This window comes from Cervus elaphus, chromosome 7, assembly GCF_910594005.1.
Source record: "Cervus elaphus chromosome 7, mCerEla1.1, whole genome shotgun sequence".
NCBI lineage: Eukaryota > Metazoa > Chordata > Mammalia > Artiodactyla > Cervidae > Cervus > Cervus elaphus.
This window is the reverse complement of record NC_057821.1, coordinates 33212829-33231426: the sequence shown is the minus strand read 5'-3', so window position 1 is coordinate 33231426 and position 18598 is coordinate 33212829. Positions and strand designations below refer to the sequence as shown.

General features: G+C 39.6%; 1 protein-coding gene across 2 annotated transcripts; it reads right to left on the bottom strand.

Annotated features, from left to right (window-relative positions):
- Positions 1 to 160: 160 nt before the first annotated feature.
- C7H6orf62 (chromosome 7 C6orf62 homolog) lies at positions 161 to 15230 on the bottom strand. 2 transcript variants are annotated; one of them, XM_043908380.1, is made up of 5 exons: positions 14178 to 15230; positions 10996 to 11172; positions 9838 to 9960; positions 4252 to 4386; positions 161 to 1535 (listed from the first exon to the last, which is right to left on the bottom strand). In XM_043908380.1, the coding sequence occupies exons 1-5, from the start codon at positions 14217 to 14219 to the stop codon at positions 1410 to 1412; spliced, it is 603 nt and encodes a 200-aa protein (XP_043764315.1). In that variant the 5' UTR covers positions 14220 to 15230; the 3' UTR covers positions 161 to 1409. The 2 variants fall into 2 exon arrangements, with proteins under 2 accessions (XP_043764315.1, XP_043764314.1); XM_043908379.1 differs by having other exon boundaries at positions 12844 to 15227.
- Positions 15231 to 18598: the final 3368 nt, after the last annotated feature.

Below are 18598 nucleotides of genomic sequence, written 5' to 3'. Positions count from 1 at the left end.
ATAAGGCCAGGATGGTAATTGTTAAAAGCTGACAAAATGTCTTTGATTCCCAATTCCTGTTGAAATTACAAACCCAACTTCTGAGTTTATGGTTTAGCCATGGGCTAAGGTCTCAATAACAGGTACCCAAGTGACTTAGAAGAAAAGTTACCACTTCGAGTTTTGTGTATTCACCTGAATAGTCAGGGAACTTTCACCTATTTTATTTAGGTTTTCATTTATTCAAATTCCAACCAGAAGCTAAATACAATTGGAAACCGGTAAGCACTAAGTTTTACTCCAAAGGAGCAGGATCATTTAGATGTACTCCAATAAAAGTATGCAACCCTTAAGCAAAGCTTTTCTTCATTTAAAAGAAAAATAAAACAAAACTATACAGTAGTCTTTCCTCATGTTCATTGCACAAAATGAGTTCTGCTTTTAGAACTTTGACACTCAATGGTGTTTTTTTTCCTCCCCGCACAATTTAAGATCCCAACTTTAATAAACTTTTCTACATCAAAAAAACCCTAAGTTTTCCTTTAGGATGGTGTAAAAACCAGTATTTCTGCACAATTCACTGGAATTGTTTTTCTTTATAATAAAAATCTCTTCAAAACCAAAAAAAAACAAATACCAAAAGGAAAGTCCTCTCCCTATTGTGGTTTCTGCAGCTATGAATGTATTTCTCAGTTTCACAGCTGCTTAGCTACTTCAGACTCCAGATCTGCTTTAACGTGTGTGTAACTGTGTGCACACTCAGCAGAATACTCTTTCATAACAGCAACTTGGGGAAAGAGATCTGGAAATAAAATACATACATTTATGAGTACCAGGAAACAAACATGACCCAGTAATACATGAGGCAAGACTGCCTAAAATGAGATGCTTTTAAAAGATTTCTTTCCCATGGTTGTATCTTCTTTTTCTTTTTTAAACAACCACTTTTGGCCATTAGAATGAATCTGACACTGCTCTGAACAACGGTGATTATAGCAAAGCTATAAGTTTTAAAAACGTTGTTTATACCTGTTACATTCACTTCTCACCCTCCAAATACTGATGACAGGTGTCAAAGAGGCCAACACCAGCACAAATGGAAAGACCATCAAAAATGAGTATCACCTTGTGCTTCCAGAAACACTTAAGCATTTCAGTGTACAACTGTCCTTTCACTTCACATTTTTAGTAAGATGCTGATGCAGTGCAGCAAATACGCAAAGCATCTTCTTTCACACAGTCCGTGCAGAAGACATCTAATTTAAGTTCTGAGATACAAATGATTAAAAAAAAAAAAATCCAGGATGAACGAGTTTCAAAATGCATAGTGTTCTGTGCATGAGTCCATTTTTCTTTAAAAGAATCAAGTGGTAAGAAAAAAAAAATTGCTGCTGCACTCTCTGATCTTCTCCATTTTGCTGGTCAGCACTCTATTCTGGCATGTAAGGATGGAGGTGATCCTCAATGGTGCCAACTGCCCAGTGGGTAAGCTGTTCCTGTGGCAGGTAGAGGCAGATGCTGCATAACTTGAAGATTGTAGCTTTGTTTTTTGGAGTCTGGAAAGGGAAAAAATTTTTAGAATATTCTTAAGAGGACCTCAACGTAACTGGCCCATTATCACATGAGAATCTCCCACAATTTACTAAGCATTTAAGAACACAGTAACAAAGCACACAGAGTAAGGCAAGAAAATCATGGTCCCTATTCACAGGGACCTTGGTCTGGTCAGGACAGAACCCTGACATACGAAATACAGAAGAGTCGTCAACATGATACTAAATGTTTACAGAATTTATGCAGACTTTAAAAAGTTACGAAAGTCAAGACTACTAGCTAAAAGAAATTAGGATTAAAGGCATATCATGGAGATAGATTTGAATAGAGGTTTGCAATCACGTTTGTATACAGAAAGACAGCAGATGTGGTGAGAGCAGAAGGTAGAGAAATTAGAAATAGGTTAAGAGATTTAAGCACATCCTGAGGTAAAGGACAAGCCCAAAGTATTAACAGATAAATCACACTCGTTAAGTATTTTTAAAAGGAAGTTACCATTTTAACATCTAACTTCTGATAAACAAGGGCTAGGTACTTTCACAAAAAACTACTGCTAGTAAGTGGACAATGAAGTCTGAACCCAGAACTGCCTTCAAAGTTTTGCATCTTTTCACTATAGCACCTCTTAAAAAATAAAAGGCAAAAGGAACAGAAGGTGGACTTTGCCAATGTCTGAAGCAGTCTACATACCTACAAGCAGAATCCATACATGTATATTTTTTCATTTTAACTTTAAAAACTTAGGACTTTCATTTACTACATTTATAGAAAAGAACATGATCACAGAAGTTATTTGTCCAAGGTCTCATGGCCAGTAAGTTACTGCATGTACGTTAGAATCCGAATTCTAGGCATGAGCTTCTAGGCACCTCCCATTCAAAATATTTTTGGTCTAGCCCTTATCATATATTTTATGTTAGAATATAAAGGGCAAATCTCTGCTAGATGATTTCAATCAAATTTCTTAATTTCTTGATTTCCTTAACTATAAAATGAGTAGTAATATCTATACATCAAAAAACTGTTATGAGGATTAAATGAGCTCATACACGGAAAGATCTTAGTATTGAGTTTGGTGCATAATACAGTTGACTCCTAAACAACATGGGTTTGGGCTGCTCAGGGCCACATATAAGTAAATTTTTTCAATAAATATATCGTAAAAAATTTGAGATTTGTGAAAATTTGAAAAAATCCAGATAAACCACATAGCCTAAAAGTATCAAAAAAAGGAAAAGGTTATGTCATAAATGTGTAAAATATTATGTACAGATGACACGACACTTAAACACAGGGATTGGAACACAGACCCTAAATGCATTTGAAAATCTCCACGTATAATTTAGTCTTCCCTCCATACATACAGTTCCACATCAGCTGACTGAACCAACCATGAATTCAGCCAACTGGACTGAGCAGTATGTATTTATCAAAAAAATTTCACGTGTAAGTGGACAAGTGCAGTTGAAACGCTGTCATTCAAGGGTCAACTGTAGACACTACTCGAATATCCTGCTCTACAGTCTTTTCTCAGTAAGTAACTCAAACCAAAGTATACTATAAGCAATTAAAAAGGATAAGAGAGTCAACCAAAAAATATTCACCACAGGAGCACTAAGGTAAATAAGAAACTAAAAACAAAAAAGGCCCCAAACAAAATACACCCCACCTAAATTGTATGGTTTTCTATCAGTTTTACCACATGCTTCCAGTGAAATTAATTTTCTTAACTCCCAGTTTTACTTGTAACTACACCATAAAATTACTTTCTATAAGGTACAAAATGTACAATCTTCCCAAATAGCCTATCAGCTCCATGAAGGTAGCAGTATGACTCCCACTTCTAATTCTCTAGTACCTTGCACAGACTTGCTCAAATAAAAACAAAAACATTATACACAATGCAATTAATATCATACTTTTTAAAAAAAGTATTTAAAATCACCTTCTCAATGAGGCCTTCTCTGGTGACATTACCTAAGAATTCACACCAAACAGTATATAATTCCCTCTTTTCTCTTAGTATTTATTACTTACCTACTTCTAGGGTTTCCCACAATGAAATGCCAACCCATAGGGCAGGAATTTCTAACTTGTTCACAGCTATACAATACCTGACACTTAGCACTCATCTGCTGAATGAATGCTAAATAAATTACAATGATGCTATTTTTAACAATTAACAAAGTATCTATTACCCACTATAAATTCTAAGTGATGACATTTATTAGGCTTAGGTTGATAAGAATAAACATTTTACAGAATAAAAATCAATTTGGAATACTTGGATTGCTACTTAAATTGGAAGTACTTATTTAAAATACATGTGGACCTTTAAAATATAGATGTGCTTTCATCCTTTTAGATATTTAAAAGATCTAGGCCAGTGCTTCTCAAAACATAAACATGTTATCAATCTCTTGAGGATTTTATTTAAAATACAGATTCTGATTACTGCAAACTGAAATCATGACTTTTAGAAAAGTTCCCCATGTAGATCTAACATGCAGCAGTTTGGGAACCAATGTTCCAGGTTAAGGTCAGGACATCTGTTTCTTGGTTTTTAAATAACTTCAAAAATAATGCAATACTGAAGGGGCAAATCATAATTAAGTAACATACAGAAAACAATTTACTAACCAGTAAAGTTTTAAAATGAGCCCTTGTGTGGTTTACCAAAAAAAAAAAAAAAAACAAAAACCCACAACAGCAGCTTACCTGCAAGTGCTGCCTGTCAATGAAGAGAAACACCGACTGGTTAGGATTGTTGACAACAATTCCAGTCTTGTCCTTTCGGCTCAGTACATGCAGAAACTGTTTTTCATAGTCACCATGATGAAACTCAAATTTGGCCTAAGAAATAAGACATTTACATGTAACTACAAGCATGTTACACTACCTAAAACATCTACTGCACCCATATGCATACAGTTGTGCTCTCCAATATGGTAACCAATAGAGGCTACTTACATTTATATTAATTAAATGGAATTGAAAATTCAGTTCTTTAATTGTACTGGCCGCATTTCAAATGATCAATAGTCTCATTGGTAGCTGGTGGCCACCATTCTAAATAATCTCTTGGGATACACAAGATTTCATCACAGAAAGTTCTTTTGCATAACACTTCATAATTTGACCTTCAAGAAAAACTATACCGAAGTGACTAAATTTTAATACTCCTTTTAAGCCAAATATCATTAAATAAGACTTTCAGACCCACTTAGCTCAAGACTCCTACTTTAGTACTTAGTCCAGTAACACCACCCATCTTTTTCTTATATAACAAAGAATGCTACAGATGGCTCTTGGAAAGAAATCTATTTATATTCCAATCCCAGCTGCACACCTCACTACTTACGTGACCTGTGCAAACCCCTTAACTTTTCTAAATTTCAGCTTCCTCACCTATAAAATAAAAGGGCTCTAACCCATCAGTTAAGAGGAGTAAATGAAAAGTAAAACCACACCTGAAATATACCTTCAGGCCTCACAAAGTTGAGTATCTAAGGATACAGGAACCCCTCAAATTTAAAAAGTTTTTATACACATTTTTTTCATATTAGTAAAGTTTTTTACATTATGAAGAACAGTTATCAAGTCAGTCATAACATTCTTTTAATCTTTTAACATTAAGAAGATTATCCAACAAAACGTCTATGGAGAGGCCAAATGACAGGTGAAAAGACCAGGCTAACAGGGAATTCAAGAAACCTGGAAACCTTAAACAATCTATTTTAGAATAGTGAATTGTAAAAATGATTATTAATCCATTTGGTTCAAACAATCTTTATTCTCCCATTATGTCAAAGACAGTAGAAAATACTAACATGGAAAAAACATCAGACCTTGATGTCTAGGATTTTACTACCCAGTAGCTTTTCTCATAAGCCATAACATAAAATATGGTATCCCCTAGAGTACATCATGAGAAATGCTGGGCTGGAAGCAGCACAAGCTGGAATCAAGATTGCCAGGAGAAATATCAATAACCTCAGATATGCAGATGACACCACCCTTACAGCAGAAAGTGAAGAGGAACCAAAACGCCTCATGATGAAAGTGAAAAAGGAGAGTGAAAAAGTTGGCTTAAAGCTTAACATTCAGAAAACTAAGATCATGGCATCTGGTCCCATCACTTCATGGGAAATAGATGGGGAGACAGTGGAAACAGTGTCAGACTTTATTTTTTTGGGCTCCAAAATCACCGCAGATGGTGACTGCAGCCATGAAATTAAGACGCTTACTCCTTGGAAGGAAAGTTATGACCAACCTGGATAGCATATTAAAAAGCAGAGACATTCCTTTGCCAACAAAGGTCCGTCTAGTCAAGGCTATGGTTTTTCCAGTGGTCATATATGGATGTGAGAGTTGAACTGTGAAGAAAGCTGAGCACTGAAGAATTGATGCTTTTGAACCATGGTGTTGGAGAAGACTCTTGAGAGTCCCTTGGACTGCAAGGAGATCCAACCAGTCCATCCTAAAGGAAATCAGTGCTGAATATTCATTGGAAGGACTGATGCTGAAGCTGAAACTCCAATACTTTGGCCACCTGATGCGAAGAGTTGACTCATTGGAAAAGACCCTGATGCTGGGAGGGATTGGGGGCAGGAGAAGGGGATGACAGAGGATGAGATGGCTGGATGGCATCACCAACTCGACGGACACAGGTCTGAGTAAACTCCGGGAGTTGGTGATGGACAGGGAGGCCTGGCGTGCTGCGATTCATGGGGTCGCAGAGTCGGACATGACCGAGCGACTGAACTGAACTGAACACATGACTCTCAACCCACTCCAGTATTCTTGCCTGGAGAATCCCATGGACGAGGAGCCTGGTGGGCTACAGTCCACGGGGTCGCAAAGAGTTGGACACGACTGAGCGACTTCACTTTCACACATGACTCTACATAAAATACTGAATTATACCTTTGCACAAATATTTATTGAACTCTATATGAAAAGCACGTTATTAGATACTGACAAATATAAATAAGATTATCTCAATCTTAAGGGACTCACATACTGCTGAAGAGGAAAAGCACATAAAAACGTAAATCCTAACTTACTTCAAATCTTTCCCAGAATATGATCTGGTTATTTGTTTAAAAAAAAAAAAAATCTTAAAATGGGTTCTTACTGTTAAAAGAGCCATGAGAAGAAAGAATAACTAACTAACAGTAGACAATGAGGGCAAGTTTAGCAGATGATTTTGGACTGGGCCTTAAAAGATGACAATAATTTTCCCTGGGGAAAATAAAAATGGTAAGCAATTTGGAAAATGCCACTCTAGGAAACAGAACCTACAAAAACACAAGTGTGTAAAAATCAAGACGCTGCTCAAAAAAGACAGCTTCAAGTGTTTCACTGTGGCACATATCAGGGTGGATGGAAGAGGCCAGTAGATAACACACTGACAAGAAATTTAAGTGAGACTGAAAAAGGCTTTGCCTATTTTGCCTGTGTTTCTGTGGCACATCAATTCTATCCTGTTTGAATATCCAGAGTTTTGGGAAGGAATGGTCCACACAAAAAAGAAAACTAATATGCATGTAAGAAACAATTCCCAGAAGGCAAGTAATGAATGTTTTCATAGCATGATGAAGAGCTAACCTGCAGCAAAAGCATTAGGAATGAGGAGGAAAGAGGAGACCAGGCCAACTGTAACAGTATCTCCCTGTACTTCACAGAACTATGAATATAGCAGAACTCAATATTTTAAAACCAGCTTTACTGTGGTTTCTATTAAATCTCACTACTGAAGTATTCTGATTTTAAAATGCTTTGAGTCAGAAAAAAAAGGTGTGTCAATTAAAGTTTGCCTTTCCTTCACCTATCTTGAGAGAATAAACCCTGCTATTTTTATTTAAGGTTTCTCACTCAGGATATTTAGATTAAAATTACTTCAAAGAAGTATGATTGTTTTTACACTGCTAATTATAAAAATATTACCTATATCCTAGATAATCCTATATCCTACTGCTTATATTCAGTCTGTAATTTAAAGATTTTATCATTCAGGGAACTTTCCACAGTACAGGGTAGTGAGTTAAGAGCGTAGGCTTTATAGTCAGTCTAGACTTAAGTCTTGACTACCACTTAACTGCATGACCTTGGATTATTTACCTATCTGATAGTTTCTTTGCAAAAGGAGGTTCCTATCTACCTAGTTTAAGGACTAAGTAAGATTCAACATACATCAAATTTTACTTAAAAGACAGCCTAGCAGTCAACACTCAATATAACAGCCATGATTTTAAAGAAAAGTAATACTTGAGAAAACTATTTTAATACAACTATTTTTTTAAAACAAGGTCTGAGAGAAAGACAGGGTACTAGAAATTAAAAAAACATACTGTGATAAGCAGACCTAAGTTTTTCCAATGGGATATTCTGAACTGAAAAACACACACAAAAAACCTAACAGTACTTTTGGAGAGCAGCGCCATTAAGGTTTAAGACCTGCCCTGATAACATAACATGCCTTTTCCATTCCCGTCTTCTATATTGAGCTTAAATTCTCCAGCGCGTTCATCTTAGTCAGATGTCGTCAATTAAAACAACACAGTAACATAGGACATTCACCTCTAGTTAGCCCACTGTCAAATGAACCTTAGAAAAAGGAATGACAACTTATTTGAGCTATGTGTAGCAACATAACCATGGGGACAGGACAAGGATACCAATTAAGTCTATTACACCCAAAAGCACTATAAAGACATTTCGCTAGAATGGATAAAAGCAAAATTTTTTCAATGACAATTTTCATAGTCTGATATGCAGATGACACCACCCTTACGGCAGACAGTGAAGAGGAACTAAAATGCCTCATGATGAAAGTGTAAGAGGAGAGTGAAAACATTGGCTTAAAGCTCAACATTCAGAAAACTAAGATCATGGCATCTGGTCCCATCACTTCTTGGCAAATAGATAGGGAAACAGTGGCTGACTTTATTTTTCTGGGCTCCAGAATCACTGCAGACGGTGACTGCAGCCATGAAATTAAACGACGCTTACTCTTTGGAAGGAAAGTTATGACCAACCTATACAGCATATTAAAAAGCAGAGACATTACTTTGCCAACAAAGGACCATCTAGTCAAGGCTATGGTTTTTCCAGGGGTCATGTATGGGTGTGAGAGTTGGACTATAAAGAAAGCTGAGCACCGAAGAATTGATGCTTTTGAACTGTGGTGTTGGAGAAGACTCTTGAGAGTCCCTTGGACTGCAAGCAGATCCAACCAGTCCGTCCTAAAGGAGATCAGTCCTGGGTGCTCATTGGAAGGACTGATGTTGAAGCTGAAACTCCAATACTTTGGCCACCTGATGTGAAGAGCTGACTCATTTGAAAAGACCCTGATGCTGGAAAAGATGGAGGGCAGGAGAAGGGGACGACAGAGGATGAGATGGTTGGATGGCATCATCGACTCAATGGACATGGATTTGGGTGGACTCTGGGAGTTGGTGATGGACAGGGAGACCTGGTGCGCTGTGGTTCACGGGGTCGCAAAGAGTCGGACACTACTGAACTGAACTGAAGCAATTAGTTCAAAATAATCCTTCTAAAATTTAGTTTGGTATACTTAGTCTTTAAATAAATGTAGTTACTTCTTAGTTTGTCTGATTGGTAAGTATGTTCATTGCAGAAATTTATTGAACATATATTATTTAATTAAAAAAGGAAAAGTTACCTTATCTGACCTAAAACTAACCATAATTAACATTTTGGTGGATCTTGTACTTACAACCATGCACACATATATAGTATAAATAAAATTACATTAACACACAGATAAATTCCCTTAAATAAAACATTAGAAATTGTCAAGCACATTAAATGACAAGTCAAAACATAGCAAAATGTCAAGGAAAGTTAATTAAGAACCACTACTAAATTCTTTTCTCCTATGAAGCTTTATATGCAAATCAACTCCTAGGAAAGGGTTTCTTCATTCATTTCTTGGATGAGATTTCCCTGAGAACCAGGGTTAAGTTACAAAGTATTTTAGGAGTGTGTGTGGTGGAGGGAAGAGATTTTCTAAAGCTTATCTATGGGCTCCACTGTCAATCAACAAATGTCTACCTTAAAACATTTTTTCTGACCATAATTTAGTCAGAACCACCTCAATCTCAAGAGATTCTATATTCCAAATGCTGTCCATTCCTACAACAGTAAAAAGGCCAGGAGGGACTCTTGAAGGAAAACCTATCAGAAAGCATATTTCTAAGGAATTTCTTAAATTGGACCCTATTCTCTGAGTTTTCAACTTATTTATGTGTTCACCACATTTATTTTAGAATAAAATACCTGAACAGGCCTAAAAGGCTCATCAGATTCCTTCCACCTAGAGAACAGGAGACAGACAATTTTTTCAATATCATTCCGAGGCCAAAGAATGAAATCCATCTCCTGAGTACAGCCAATTACATCCTGTAAAATGCCACACACACACAAAACGTTACTTTCAAATAAACAAAGCCATAACAAGCAATATCACAAATTACAGGGTCTGACTACAAAAACATTTTACAAGTGCAAAAGGTTCACTATACAGCTGACGCTTAAACAACCTGGGCAGGAGAGACACTGATCAGAGTCGAAAACTGCATGTAACTTTATAGCCAGCCCCCCATATCTGCAGTTCTTTACCTGTGGATTCAACCAACTGTAGACTGAGTAGTACTGTAAATTATTTATTTAAAAAAATCCACTTATAAGTGGGCCCTGACAGTTGCTGCAAATCTGTGTTAAGGGTCTACCATGTGTTGTGTCTTTTAAGAGGTGACAAGACTGTATACAATCTGAATAGTTTACGACCTAATTCTAATTTTTATCTTGTAGAGTTCACATATAATCAATCAGTCTAATAGTTATCATACTGAGATCTAAACTCATCAGTGCACAGTGAAAACTGCAACTGAAGCTCTCATTTTTTTGTCTTTTAAGTTCTTATACCATTATTTTCACTCTTCAAAATCAGACCCTAATTAAGCAAAGGTGTCCTGGAACTTCTAAATCACCTTATTACAGGTGAAATGTTAATTCTATCATATGCTGATTATTGAGGCCAATTAACCTCTTCCAGACCACTACATGGTTATCTCCAGCTGCCCCCCAAGCCTACTAATGATGGGGCCCTCTTGTTGAAGTTACTTTGCCCACAGTAACTTTCAATGAGTTGCAGAAGTTTAGACAAACCGCCTCAAAAGTTCTGTATTTACAAGGGGCAAGATGTTTTACTCTCCCCTGAAAAAGGAAACCTCAGTAATATAATACATGCATCACAATAATGTACACTATTACCAACAGAGTAATGCCTAAGAAAGTTACGCATGCTTTATTTAAATTCCGTTTTTAAAGAGATTTACAATCACCGTTCATTACCCATTCTTAGGAGGGAAATAAAAAAAGGCAAGTTTAACTCACATAAAGTCTACCCAATCAAGACTTAAAAACAGAACTCACCCTTCTCATAGACTGGTATCGAGGAGCATGGAGCTGCACCACATCTTTCTGTAAAAGCTCTATGGAACTTTCCAAGGAATAGCTGGAATCTCGCACACCTTTCAGGATATTTTCTTCATAATTATTTGTCATAACTGGTATAACCTCAGACACTTCAAAAAGTGCTGATTTTTTCTTCTAAAAGGAAAAAAGAAAAAAAAGTGTATTAACCTACTGGTAGCACATTGTCTTCTAACACCCAGAGTTCATAATACAATTTTTGTAGCATTATTCTAACACAGCAAATTCTTAACTGAAGCCATTTCCATACAGAAAACACAGATTTTCAAACTAGGTGGATTCCTCTGTTCTTCCCTCAACCCCCTTACTTCCCAAACATATACAAATAGGCTATTATCAGAATGTTTAACTGCATGTTTTTTTTAGCATTATGGTAACCATAACAAGAACTTATTTTGCACAGTACTTCTTAAGCAATGAGAAACAAACACCAGATACCCCTGCTTTAATAAAAAAACAAAACAGTGATTTACTCCTGACGCAAATTCACTCAACTGGTTCTACATACAGCAAAATCAAACTCTCAGCAGTTTAAAATCAAGGCTCTAGGGTCAATTTCCATTATTCCTTCTGGGTATTATGTAACTACAAATGTCAATATTCAAAAGGAAAGGAAAAAATGTCCACCAAACCTTCAAACTTAGTTAAGATCAAGAACTCATCAATTTAGTTTATAAAATTCATGAACTGCTCAAGACAACTGTCTGGATACTGTCCAGTCAAAGACTTCCATAGGTGTGAGAAGAGCTAGATGATATAATTTGCAGCATCTGAGATCTAGTCTATTTTTATCTCGTATTTCTAGTAAACCTATATTATAATAGTGTCCATTAAAATCTGGTCTTATCAATTCTGCAATTAACGAAAAAAGAAAAAAGCAAATCCGTGATATTCAATCTTGAGACAATCATTTCAAAACAAACCACTTTCGAAACCACTTTTTATGCTATGCCTAGCAGCTAAGAGAGTTCTTAAATACTAATAACTTTAATAGTGGGAATAAATATGTGAGAAACTTTCAAATTAAAGATATACCATGCCAAGATGGTGTTCCTGATGTGAAATTAGCTCACAACTTAAGCACAAAATCAAAGCAGCTTCCTTAATATTCAAAACCTAACCTCATATCAAATAAAAATTATCTAAGAAATTGTCCATTATTTTAAGTTGCCAAAAAAGTTTTTATCAGGTTTTCTGTGACTACTCACAACTCATTATTTGCTATTTTACTGTGGAATTAACTCTAACACCAAAAAAAGTGTACACTTCTTTTGGTCATGTTGTACTTCTAAAGACAAATTAACCTTTACAGTAATTAACTGCTCCTAAAAATAAAAGTGCATTCTATTTCACTAAATGTACCATGAGAAAAAATAAACTACAGCATGTAGCTTAAGAACCAGAAAGCTTTCAGCAAGTAAACATTTTGATTCCAATTCACTACTTTCAAACATTCTATATACCTCAGATAATCTTTAAATTCAGTAACCAAGTTCTCTATATAACTCCACGTAAATAAAATTTATTGTAAAACAAAAACGCGAGTTTTACAATGCTACTCACCCCATGTTAACTAGAAGTGGATCCTACTCAGCTTTAGAATTACGTTATTTCCAAACCACTGAGCACACAAGCCTTTCATTCATGGTTACACCCTAACTCCTCTGACTGAGGGTCAAAGTTAAAGCATACAAATGAAGACTTTTGTCCACCACTCTTTAACCCTAATCACGTAATACACACTTACAAAAAACCTTGTGCTAAATCACATTAAGAACTTTAAATTACCTTCTCCTTGAATACAAAGGCAATATACATCTTGAAGTCAAACTGGTCAGCTAGAGATTCTTTTTTCTTTCTAAGCTGAGCACGTAGTCTGTTCAGAGCTTGTTTCTTCCGGGAGTTTGGGTCCCCCATTTTGAAATACAGGTGGTACTAAAGCCTTTGGAAATTGTCACTAAACTATGGGCACTTTTTCTTAAGACTCAAGTACAACAGAAACAAGTCATTTTTTTTCCTGCTAATATGATTGTATAGCTAAAATCACGACTGCAACCCAAAAACTGCACCTTCTGGCAATATTAGGAGACTGTCATATTACAGGGTCAAGAAACAAAAGCTGCTGTCCAGTCATGTTTGGACAAGAAAGGTTTGGGGTCAGATGGGAAAAAGGAAGGGAAGGAAGGAAAGAGAAAATACTTAAACTAACTTTTTGGAAAACACATTTGGCTTAACTGCCAAAATAAAGGTGGGGGAAGGGAAAAACCTGTGAATAGGATTTAGGTGTGCAATAAAACACAGTTGACACCAGTCCAATCCTTAAAATCCATCCGGATCCTTTTCCCCTCTTTTTAGAGAAGGAATAATGAAAAGGAATGAGGAGGGGGACTGTGATCCTTACTTTCCAAATATCAAAAAGGAAAAAAAAAAAAAAAGCCACCAAAATAACCTCCCCCCAAAACCAAAACAGGGTAGGTGAATGAAACTGAAATATCCAATTGGACTTTATCCAGCCAGATTCATGGCTGTAGTACCTAATTAATTAAGTTATTTCAGATTTCACTATTGCTATGTATTATCAGTGCGTGTTATTGATTACACTTGGTAGTGAGCAAAGAGAAAAGTGCAAAATCGGTAGAGAAAGAAGGGGAGAGGTTCAGGGTTTCCCTGCAATCAACTACAGTGTTTACCGGGGGCGGGCAGCTGTTGCCCAAAGGAGCCATAAGAAAAAACAGCGGAGTCATTACCAATTTCCCCATCACCCACATTTTCACCATCAGGCGGCTGCTAATGCTGCTGCCAAGGAGAATCATGATGGCAGAAGAAAAAGGGGTATATAATACGATATAATGATGATTCCGGCTCTGTGGTTAGACCTGATTAATGCCCGGGATCCCAACACCCCAAGTCCTGCAATAAGTCCTACATTCCCCGAGGGACCGTTCCCTATGAATCTGCCCGCGTGCAAGACGGTGGGGAGTGAGACTTATCTTTTTGTTAGCATTGCTGAGGCAAAGGTGGCGGGTTCTTCTCCCAAAGCCCAGGCAGTGCCCGGGGACCACCTGCCTTCCACCCCCCGGAGGTCCCACTCCCGCCCTTTGCCTTCAGCGGCAGCGACTCACTCGCACCACGGGAGACACTGGATCACTCGGGTTTTCACTCATTTCATCGTGGAAACAATCCCCGCCCGGGTAGAGGAGGCGGGAGAGGGTAAAGGGGAAGGATCAGTGGGAAGAAAAGAAAATAGTTGCGTTAATATTAATTACTTTTTAAAGTATGCCCACCCCACCCCACCCAAGGAAAGAAGAAAAAAAAAAAAAACACTAAGTTCCCGGATTCCGGATTCAGCTCTCACGTTGAACAGACCATGTTTCCCGACTTTGGATGGCTTAGGGCGGGGTCGTTCGTTGGCTTCCCGAAGGAACAGGGGGGATGGACTGGAGGCGGCTGGGGCGGGGTGGGTGACGGGGAAGTCCCCTCCCTGTCCCCGCGGAGACCGGGACTGGCGGACCGACTCTCGGGCGGGGTTCGGGCCCTCTAGCCGCAGCCTGCGGGCGGAGCGGTGGCGGCGGCGGAAGAGGCGGCGGCGGTGGGGGCGCTGCTCGCAGCACGGGCAGGAGCCATGTCAAGAGAAAACCACCAGCCAACTGAACCCCTCCATCCCCGCTGCAGTGCGCACTGTGACCGGGCCGCCCGCGCTGCTGCCGCCGCTCAGCCCCCACCTGGGACCCATAGTCTGGCTCGGCGCCCCGGGCGGCGGCGGACGGGAAGGACGCGGGGACGGCGGCGACGGCGAAAGAAAAGAGAGGAGAAACGAGGAGGAAGGGGGAGGGGGGGTTGGATTTGTACTGGCGGCGGAGGGGGAAGAGAGGAAGGGGAGGGGAGCCCTGCGCTAAAGGGGGTCTGTCAGCGAAGGAAACCCCCCAAAACAAAAAGTTATTTCAGTTCAAGCATCTGCTCTGGAGTCTTCTCCGCACGTATCGAGCTCCGGCTCTCGGAAAGAAGGTCGAGGAGACCCGGAGGGGGGAGAAGCCGAAGCGGAGGGTGAGCGTCCGCGGTGGCACAGGCTGGTTTCCCCCCCACCGGTGGCTGCGGAAGCGACAGCGGCTGCCTCGGCGCCTCCCAGGTCCGGGGCAGAGTCGCGTTTGAGACGAGAAGCGAGAACAAACAACTTAAAATGGCAGCGACGGCCGCTGCGTCACCCGCCCCTCACCGGCACCGCCTCGAACGTTCTGCGGCTGCGCACCGCGCGGGCCGCCACCATCCGCGCAGGGGCGAAGGGGGAGAAAAGACGGGCCGTGGTGAAGGTTTACATGGTTCTCAAGGAGGGAGGAAAGAAGAGCAGGGGCACAGGGTGTGAGCAAGCTTTGAAATGGGTGACTCTCCGAGATGAAGCTTCTTGGTTAACACTCCCGCCTCAAAAGGGGAGTTTGAGAATAGAAATCTCCCCCTCTTGTCCAGAATGCAGTTTCTATGGGGCGTGAAAAGGGACGACCCAGTCTCCCTCCGCCCTCTGTCAGGAGGGCCCGGCTCCCGAGTTGGCTCCTCGCCCCGCCCCCGCCGTCGTCATAAAGCCACGCCTTTACGCCCTCCCCGTCGGAGCACCCGGATGGAGTCGCCCTGCCCTCATTTCGTGCTCGCCTCAGACTCGGCCGGGGCGCGGGAGAGGCGGAGCCGGTGGGCGGAGCCAGTGGGCGGAGAGAACGCGAAGGTGGGGCGGGGTGGAGGAGGAAAAGGGAAGTGTTTGTCGGGAGGGGAGGCGGAGATGCTCGTTTCAGTTCGTCGCAGTTTGTTTCTCAACCACTGATTGGCAGGCCTTTTGCGGGTCTGCCCCGCGGTCTCGTGCAGTTGAGCGTTCGTTTCTAGTATCTGGACTTGAAACGGCTAAGCCGCCGAAAATGGCTCATGTTGGTCTCACGTGGCTCTCTGTTTCCCCCCTCTCCACGTGCGCAGTGAAGGGAGGGGGGGTTCTCAAGCTCCGAAGAAGGTGAAAGACGCCGTTAGAGCGTTGCTCTTGTGGTTTAGGAGGAAAACTGCCGAACCTGCCCCGTGCATCATTTTAACCTTACTTGTAGAACACAATTTTTATGGCAGTCCGCCACTCAGGACCTTAGACCCTGGGACCTGTCCCTTAGGTGGTTCCTCAAAATATGAAGAGCGTATGTGTAGGACGGACCCACACGTCTTCGAATCACATGTCTTTGGCTCCAAAGAGCAATTAGTCCCATTTTTCAGAGCTCCAATGTACCTATAAAACGAAGCTATATAAATAAGAAATCCGCAAAGGTCAACATTCAACAAAAGCAAAGGCTAAATAATCTTTTATGAGCTACTCTGTGATGAAATTTTAGAACTCCATTGGTTCCCCCAAATTATTGTTCTTCACTTGGTAAAATCAAAATAGATTACCTGTAATGACCCCCCCCCCTTTTTAACCCATGAACCAAAAGATTAATTATATCCACCCTTCAAAATAAATTGTTTGCAACTAAAAGATGATATATTTCTGGATTTCCAAATTATTACTGTGTGTGTTAGTCAATCAGACGTGTTGGACTCTTCGTGACCCCATGGGGTGTTGCCCACCAGGCTGCTCCATCCATGTGATTTTTGAGGCAAGAATACTGGAGTGGGTTGCCATTTCCTTCACCAGGGGATCTTCCTGACCCAGGGACCAAACCTGGGTCTCCTGCATTGCAGGCAGACTCTTTACCGTCTGAGCTACCAGAGAAGCCTTAACAGTAAATACAGAATTTTGCTAGGGCTTCCCTGATTGATTTTCACTATCACATAGTAATAACTGCAGAAAACTCACAAGGATAAAACTGAGGATTTCAGGTAGTTTAGGACACTGGTTTTAAGGAAAGATATTTTAAAAATAGCAAAGGTTCATATCTTCTTGATCTGGACTTGATTTGTATCCATGATCAGCTCCTTAGAAGAGTTTTTTTAAATACCAGCTTTATTTGAAATATAATTCACACACCACAAAATGTTCTGACTTAAAGTATACATTTCAATTGATTTTAGTATAGTCACAGAGTTGTACAGCCATCACCAGAAATTTCAAACATTTTCATCACTTAAACAAGAAACCCCATACCCAGTAGCAGTCACTCAGCTCCTGCCTCTTCCTGCCCAACCACTACTCTGTGTTCTGTCTCCATAGATTTTCCTGTTTTGGAAACTTCATATAAATGGAATCATTCAATACATGGCCCTTGTGACAGGCTTCTTTACTTGGCCTAATGTTTTCAAGGTTCATCCATGTTGTAGCATGTCTCAGTACTTTTTTTTTTATTGCTTAAGAGCATTCCATTGTATGGCTCTTCCATATTTTGTTTATCCATTCATCAGTTTAGGGACTTTTAGGTTATTCTGCTTTTTGACTATTAAGAATAATTTTTCTATGAGCATTTATGTAAATGTTTTTGTGTAGACGTTTATTTTCAGTTCCCTTGGGTAAAATTATAGGGGCAGATGTTAACTCTATCTTTAATCGGTTGAGAAACTGCCGAACTATTTTTACATAGTGGTGACACCATTTTACATTTTGGCTAGCAGTGTATAAGGGCTCTAATTTCACCACATCCTTGTTATTATGTGTCTTTTTTATTATAGTTATCCTACTGGGTGTGAAGTGGGTATCTCAATGTTGATTTCCATTTGCCTTTCCTTAAGGATTCATCGGAGAAGGCAATGGCACCCCACTCCAGTACTCTTGCCTGGAAAATCACATGGATGGATTTTCTGCAGCCGATGGGGTGGCAAAGAGTCGGACACGACTGAGCGACTTCACTTCCATGCGTTAGAGAAGGAAATGACAACCCACTCCAGTGTTCATGCCTGGAGAATCCCCGGGATGGGGGAGCCTGGTGGGCTTCCGTCTATGGGGTCACACGGAGTCAGAAACGACTGAAGCAACAGCAGAAGCAGCAGCAGCAATGATTAATAGTGTTGAACATCTTTTTGACCATTCTTCTGTCTCCTTTGGAGAAATTTCTAATCAGAGATTTTGTCCATTTTTGGAGTTGGGTTTCTTGTCTTTTTATTATTGAGATGTAGGAGTTCTTTATTCTATCTACAAGTCCCTTACCAGATATATGATTTGCCAATATTTGCTCCCATTCTACAGGTTGTGGGTTTTCCCTTTCTTGATGGTGGTCTTTGAAACACAAAAGTTTTAAATTTTGTTGAAATCCATTTTATCTGTTTTCAATTTTGCTACTTGTGCTTTTGGTGTCCTATGAAACCACTGAAATTTTTTTATACTACTATGATAATTGTTTCCTTACAAGGAGTAAGCCCAACCACTACTTACTTTAATTTCATTTCACCATGAAATTAAAAGATTACTCCTTGGAAGAAAAGTTATGACCAACCTAGACAGCATATAAAAAGCAGAGATATTACTTTGCCAACAAAGGACCATCTAGTCAAGGTTATGGTTTTTCCAGTATTCATGTATAGATGTGAGAGTTGGAATATAAAGAAAGCTGAGCGCCAAAGAATTGATGCTTTTGAACTGTGGTGTTGGAGAAGA

Excerpts from the sequence above, each read along its gene's own strand:
- C7H6orf62 (XM_043908379.1), bottom strand. The coding sequence starts at position 12,972 with ATGGGGGACCCAAACTCCCGGAAGAAACAAGCTCTGAACAGACTACGT. Across the intron at positions 11,173-12,843 it reads CCTTTGTATTCAAGGAGAAG|AAGAAAAAATCAGCACTTTT; the intron begins GTAATTTAAAGT and ends TTTTCCTTTTAG. Across the intron at positions 9,961-10,995 it reads GATACCAGTCTATGAGAAGG|GATGTAATTGGCTGTACTCA; the intron begins GTGAGTTCTGTT and ends GGCATTTTACAG.